We start from the raw sequence: 7686 nt of genomic DNA, 5'->3' as shown, positions 1-7686 counted from the left end.
TCAGGGGCAGCCTTCCCTTCTACTATATGAGAAAGTAAATGGACCTGATCTCCTGCATTCACAGTCAGGAGGTATCAATTATATCCCTGCGTCTATCTTCTCCTCTCTCACCTGAATGGAAAACACATTCTATAGAGGTTGTAAAAACCAAGATTACAACGAGAAACAAAACTTACAAACAAGAAATAACATCTGTCAGAATAATTTGATTGTATTTGATCGTATATCTGGTGAGGGCCTCATTCATTCACAACTCCTCCCACTCTTGTTCTTGTTCTTCTCTACAGCACCTGGAACTTCCACGAATTCTGGTCTTTGTGGTCCAGGCAGTCCATGGTGCTGAAGCCCAGCTTCCACGCCTGCTGGTCTTTGTAGTCCAGGCAGTCGACGGAGGTGAAGCCCAGCGAAGCGGCCGTGCCGTAGCCCTGGGAGGAGAGCGAGGCGGGTGACTGGCTCAGCGAGCCCCCCATGGAGGGCACGGTGATGGGGCTGAGGGCGCCATTTGCCGACAGCTGTGAGTGCATGGGCGAAAGGTAGGCGCCACAGTCCAAGCCTGTGAAATAGGAGGAGGTGCCGGCGTAGCCCTGGGCATAGGCCTGAGGCTGGCCGTAGCTCATGGGGTAGGCAGAGGGCCGCTGCATGCAGGGCGCCGAGGAGGCCAGAGGGTCAGGGAGTGGTGAGATGGCTGGGCTCCAGATGGAGATGGGTGCATTGCCAGGGTTGTTGCCGCTGGGGGGCAGGGAGGGGCCAGATGGGTCGGGGGAGGGGCTGTAGGAGCCAGAGGGGTTGTTGGCTGAGGGGTCGGGGCCGTTGTTGGGCTGGTCCTGGGCCGGTGACGCCTTCTTCTTGGGCGGGCGGGGCTTGGACTGGCCGCTGCTCTGCTGCTGCTGCTGGCGGCACTTGGCACGGCGGTTTTTGAACCACACCTGCAGAGACCGAGACACACAAACACAACCCCTTAGAATAGAGAAAGAAAATATGTAGAAATTCTGCGATTGTGAAAGTAAGTTGTTTGGTGGAGGGAAAAGGACACCATGTTACTACATAATTGTTGATATATCTGTCACTATGCCAATGTGCACCTACAGATGTAGGATCTTTATTTGATCACCCTGTTGCAAGAGAACTTTCTTGAAATGCAAAAACTTGTAGTGTATTTGAGGTTTAAAAAGGCTTTACAACTTTAAAACTTGTTGTATATTTGAGGTTTAAAAAGGCTTCTGAAGTTTGTAATTTTCACTTTGAAAAATCAGACTTGATTTTCCCTTATGAAAATGTATCAATCCCTACAAAAATGTGCATTAATTACCATCGAGAGTTCAAAAGGTACTCGCACTCAAATCATGAAAAGGAAGAATCCAAGAGGCTGATATGTGAAAATAATATCATTTATTTAATCCATGCTTAAATTATATATATCAGCCTCCTTGGGTTATTCCTTTGTATGGTTTGAGTGCGAGTACCTTTTGAACTCTCGATTGTAATGAATGGACATTTTTGTTAGGGTTGATACATTTTTTGTAAGGGAAAAACCTTTTGAACTTGAATTTTTTCTCCTACGCACAACCCACATTTTTTACTAGTTTGAGAGCAAACCCTCATACTGGCTTTCTACATTAATTATAATTTCACATAATAAAACTGGCTCAAATTAAGATCCTACATCTGTATACTCTGTGATATTATTTGTGTGTCAAAACCGTACCAGACAGAACTGTGAGCTAAACTGTCATGAGTGTGGGATGTGTATGTACAGAGCATTTTGTAGGCTACATGTCCTTCTACAGTCTTTACCACAATACTGGTGAATTGTACTCTGAGAGCATATGCCACTATCTCTTCTATATATTTTCATATCAGAATGTATTCATACCCTAACTTATTCCACATTTTGTTGTGCTACAGCTTGAATTCAAAATGGATTAAATATATATTTTTCTCTCACCCATCTGCACACAATAACCCATGATGACGAAGTAACAAACTTTTTAGAACTTTTTGCAAATTTACTGAAAATGAAATTCAGAAATATCTAATTTACATAAGTATTCATGCCACTGAGTCAATACATGTTAGAATCATCTTTGGCAGCGATTACAGCTGTGAGTCTTTCTGTGTATGTCTCTAAGAGCTTTGCACACCTGGATTGTCTAATATTTGCACATTATTCTTAAAAAAATTCTTCAAGCTCTGTCAATTTGGTTGTTGATCATTGCTAGACAGAGAATTTCAAGTCTTGCCATAGATTTTCAAGACGATTTAAGTAAAAATTGTAACTAGGCCACTCAGGAACACTCAATTTGTCTTGGTAAGCAACTCCAGTGTATATTTGGCCTTGTGTTTTAGGTTACTGTCGTGCCGAAAGGTGAATTTGTCTCCCAGCGTCTCTTGAAAAGCAAACTGAACCAGGTTTTCCTCTAGGATTTTGCCTGTGTTTAGCTCTAGTCTGTTTCTTTTTAACCTAAAGAACTCCCTAGTCCTTGCCAACGACAAGCACACCGATAACATGATGCGGCCACCATCATGCTTGAAAATATGAAGAGTGGTACTCAGTGTTGTGTTGGATTTGCCTCAAAAATAACACTTAGTATTCAGGACATAAAGTTAATTTCTTTGCCACATGTTTTTCAGTTTTACTTTAGTGTCTTATTGCAAACAGGATGCATGTGATGAAATAGTCTTATTCTGTACTGGCTTCCTTTTTTCACTCTGTCATTTAGGTTAGTATTGTGGAGTAACTAACTCGGTTTTTTCCTATCACAGCCATGTAACTTTTTTTTACAGTCACCATTGGCCTCAAGGTAAAATCCCTGAGCAGTTTCTTTCCTCTCGGGCAGCTGAGTTAGGATGGATGCCTGTATCTATGTATTGACTGGGTGTATTGATACACCATCCAAAGTGTAATAAATAACTTCACCATGCTCAAAGGGATATTCAATGTCTGCTTATTTTATTTGTACCCATCTACCAATAGGTGCCCTTCTTTGCGAGGTATTGGAAAATCTCCCTGGTCTTTGTGGTTGAATCTGTGTTTGTAATTCACTGCTCGACTGATGGACCTTACAGATAATCGTATGTGTGGGGTACAGAGATGAGGTAGTCATGAAAAGATCACATCAACATAATTCCATCATCATTAGACCGCACCTGTACACGCGACTCCGGGAGGTTGATCTTGAGGGCCACCTCCTCCCTCATGAAGATGTCGGGGTAGCGGGTCTTGGAGAACATGGCCTCCAGGATATCCAGCTGGTTGCGTGTGAAAGTGGTGCGCTCGCGACGCTGCTTCCGCGGGGTGGCTGAGAAATCCAGAGACACAGAGACTGTGTGACAATAATGGTATGATGGAATGGCATTAATGGACAGTAGCACTCCTCAGTGCTCAAAGTGATTGACATTCACATTATATTTCATTAGGCTTGCAAGTCATACAGTTTATTGGCAAAGGGATGTAGCTATATCTGTTGATAACAGTGGTATTGGTTTCAATATCTATCATGACCACTCTCTATGGTAAAACAAGTCATTGGGTAATGTCATAGTCTATAGTTTATATTATCTTTATGGTATTTTGAGATATTCAAATGAACCATAGCAGGTATTAGCCTAGTAATAGAAAAAAAGGCAAAAAAAAAGAAAGACACCTATGCTAATGTTGGCTATGTGAAAACTATTAGTTTCCTGACTAGTCTTTCCCCATATATGGGAAGATATGGGTTAGGCTAAATGGTGATTGGGTGCTAGTTGAACAAGTGTTACAACTGGTGATGATGGTAATGGCAGATGCAAAAAAAGAAATTTTGACACAGAAATGCATAGCCGAATGTAAAGGACTACTCTGACATTTATCCAACCTGGACTATCGACATTGTGTTCGTTTTATTCTCTATTCTTTTCAATTCTCACAATGATTTCATATTTTCTTTTTGAATAGGAATCGCTATTATTTGCTATTAGCCTACCCTTTGTTGAATGTTGTCACATGAACAAGTCACAAATAATCTATTATTAGTAGTATTGATATTCTTATTGATATTATCATTGATATTCTTATTCTTATTGTTGTCGTAGTTATTATTATTATTATGTTATGTTATACATTATTAAAACCTCTACAGGATCGGTGTCCCCCTGTGGGACGGTTGAGCTAACGTGCGCTAATGTGATTAACATGAGGTTTGTAAGTAACAAGAAAATGTCCCAGGACATAGACATATCTGATATGGGCAGAAAGCTTAAATTCTTGTTAATCTAACTGCACTATCCAATTTACAGTAGCCATTACAGTGAAATAATACCATGCTATTGTTTGAGGAGAGTGCACAGTTATAAACTTGAAAATGTATTTATAAACCAATTAGGCACATTTGGGCAGACTTGATACAATATCTTTTACAGAAAAACAATGGTTCATTGGATCAGTCTAAAACTTTGCACATACACTGCCATCTAGTGGCCAAAATCTAAATTGTGTCTAAACTGGAATAATACATTGTGGCCTTTCTCTTGCTTTTCAAAGATGATTGGGAGACCAGAGCTAACGTGTTCTTTCTCCTAAATTAATTTCACATTTCCACAAACTTCAAAGTGTTTCCTTTCAAATGGTATCAAGAATATGCATTCCTTGATTCAGGTCCTGAGCAACAGGCAGTTAGATTTGGGTATGTCATTTTTGGCGAAAATTGAAAAAAAGGGTCCAATCCTTAGGGGCTGAAAAATCCATGGTGCATGGACATAATGCATACACTGCACACTGTTTTACGCATGAGCAGCATCAAGCTTTGGCCAATGTATCCTGAGAAAAAATCTAAACGCAACATGTAAAGTGTTGGTCCCATGTTTCATCAGCTGAAATAAAATATCCCAGAAATGTTCCATATGCACAAAAAGCTTATTTCTCTCAAAATTTGTGCACAAATTTGTTTACATCCCTGTTAGTGAGCATTTGTCCTTTGCCAAGATAATCTATCTACCTGACAGGTGTGGAATATCAAGAAGCTGATTAAACAGCATGATCATTACACAGGTGCACCTTGTGCTGGGGACAATAAAAGGCCACTCTAAAATGTGCAGTTTTGTCACACAACACAATGCCACAAGTTTTGAGGGAGCGTGCGATTGGCATGCTGACGGCAGGAATGTCCACCAGAGCTGTTGCCAAAGAATTCAATGTTCATTTCTCTACCATAAGCCGCCTCCAACACCATTTTTTGGCAGTACAGGCCTCACAACCTCCTCACCTGCGGGATCGTCTGAGACCAGCCAGCCTGAGGAGTATTTCTGTCTGTAATAAAGCCCTTTTGTGGGGAAAAACTCCTTCTGATTGGCTGGGCCTGGATCCCCAGTGGGCGGGCCTGGCTCCCAAGTGGGTGGGCCTATGACCTCCCAGGTCCACCTGTGGCTGTGCCCCTGCCCAGTCATGTGAAATCCATAGATTAGTGCCTAATGAATTTATTTGATTAACTGATTTCCTTATATGAATAGTAACTCAGTAAAATCGTTGAAATTGTTGCATGTTGCATTTATATTTTTGTTTTAGTATATATATATATATATATATAAAATAATAGAAAAAATGTAGTAAATGCTTTATTATCTAAATGTTGAAAGTGCGTGGGCAATGGAGATAAACACAATGGTGCAGTTTGAGGCCATGTGGCCGAGAATGATATGTGCGCTGGAGATGGGGGTATGAGCAGTTGGGTCTGGGCAGGGGTGGTGTTATCGTCGTTCTTTGTGTATGTTTTGTGTTGTAAAAAAAAGTTAAATCAAATCTGACAGAAAAATTACAAAAGGAGGTAAATGACAATAAAAATTAAGTAATATTATTTTACTCACATGGGTATCCAGCGGTGGTGTGCAGCAGGTCCATCCCAGACATGTTCATGGCGTAATGGGGTTGCTTAATGTAGGACATCATCCTCGCACCGGGTTTTTATGCCTTCTCGCTCACTTGGTCGTCTCTCTGAACAGGCACACACGACCGGACTTACTGGGCTATTTCCCACTAGTCCCTCCGTCGGTAATGTATTGAAGTTTAGGTCCCGCTCCAAATCGACCTCGCCAAGTGACAAAGGTATCTTGAGATGTCTCAAAGTTATTTGCCTTTCTTTCTTTTCCCTCTTACTCTTTCTAACTTGACTTGTCGAAAACACACAAAAAATGTGAAGTGCAACCCTCGTGACAATTGCGCACCGCAGTTTAGGACATAGTAGAGTGCACGGACACTTCTATTTTGGCGCGCCAGGAGCAGGTAAAGAGGTGCGTGCTGCCGGTGAGCGGGGTGATGCCACTACACTGACTTATTTTACAGACACGGTGAGCTAATTAAAGGTACCAAGTGGACGCACAGAACCCCCCCTCCCTCTCTTTCTCGCTCTCCTTTGTCTCTGCCCATCCCACTACACTTCATCGCATCATCTATTAAACTTTTATTCCCAGATACATTTACAAACAATTTTGCAGATAGGTCTACTTTTTCGTAGTAGTTAACGAAATGTGTCACATGGAACAAAATAAGCATTTGCTGATGTATACGCCCTGAGCTGATTTATCTTTTGTTTGGAATGGGTTGGGTAACATTTTTTGTTTTTGTTGAACATATGCATATTTCAAACTATACATTTTGAGGGCTGTAGCAAGAAATAATATTTAGTAGTCTACTTTTTCAAATGCGAGGATTTATTAACGTCAACTGATAAACATTCGTTCTCTAAACATTTGAAATCAAGATATAATATTATAAATTATACAGCCGAGGACATATTTGGCCTAGGCCTATGTTAATATAGTAATTAAAATGACTGAATTGAGTCCATGGTTAATATATTGCATTACTCAAAAATTATATTCCCATTAAATTCTCAAATAAGCCTACAATTTTACGTTTCAATTTGTAATTATAATTTGAAAATCAATGAGAAATTAGTTAATGTTGGTCCACAGTAATTTCGATTAACCTACTTTGGAATCCAATTAAAACGTTGATGTAATAAACTATCCTCTGAACCAAGATTTTATTCATCATTTCTTTTGACTTTCAATTTTTTGTGATACGCTGAAAAATATTTCATATTCGTTTAATTTGTTCTGTAAAAAACGTGTTTTTGCGAGGTTTTCACGGAATTTGTTTTGTGGAGTTATGTTGGCCCAACTAAACTGCATTTTTATTTAGAATATGGTGAACAATAAACATGTTGCCAATAATTTGACAAATTAAGCAAATTAAGCCCTGATTTACAGTTTTTTTCAGTTGCTTTGGTGCAATTTTCACAAGTATGTGGTAAATGTTCGCAACTCTTACTACAAAAATAAAAACAGATAATCAAAAAGGCAGTTGTTTCATAAGCACATATTCAATTGACTAAGTACAACACACAAAACCATACGGTCACCTTTTCACCATACTGAATCAATGCTTCATCTAGAAATAGGCCTACATGTTTCACATTGCAATACATGTTCATATAAAATAATTGCCTTCCACATTACTTGAAATGATACTCTTCTAATCTGTTAAAATACATTTTACTATGAATTAATCCGACTGCTCTTAATTTATAATAATTTAACCGTTTGGTAATCATATAGATTTTAAACTGGTTTGTCGATGTATGTCTATAGTGTATAAACATATAAAGTATGATATATACCGTAATGTATTATTATGATGATGATGAATATAGA

General features: G+C 39.6%; 1 protein-coding gene across 2 annotated transcripts; it reads right to left on the bottom strand.

Moving 5' to 3' along the window:
- Window positions 1–281: 281 nt before the first annotated feature.
- Window positions 282–5920, bottom strand: LOC120044365 (homeobox protein otx5-like). Of its 2 annotated transcripts, none has more exons than XM_038988989.1 (3): window positions 5839–5920; window positions 3148–3323; window positions 282–926 (listed from the first exon to the last, which is right to left on the bottom strand). In XM_038988989.1, the coding sequence occupies exons 1-3, from the start codon at window positions 5918–5920 to the stop codon at window positions 282–284; spliced, it is 903 nt and encodes a 300-aa protein (XP_038844917.1). The 2 variants fall into 2 exon arrangements, with proteins under 2 accessions (XP_038844917.1, XP_038844918.1); XM_038988990.1 differs by having other exon boundaries at window positions 3148–3299.
- Between the last annotated feature and the right edge of the window lie 1766 nt (window positions 5921–7686).

This window comes from Salvelinus namaycush, chromosome 3 (genome assembly GCF_016432855.1).
Source record: "Salvelinus namaycush isolate Seneca chromosome 3, SaNama_1.0, whole genome shotgun sequence".
Lineage (NCBI taxonomy): Eukaryota > Metazoa > Chordata > Actinopteri > Salmoniformes > Salmonidae > Salvelinus > Salvelinus namaycush.
Note: the sequence above shows the minus strand (reverse complement) of the source record. Positions and strands in the feature narration are given on the sequence as shown.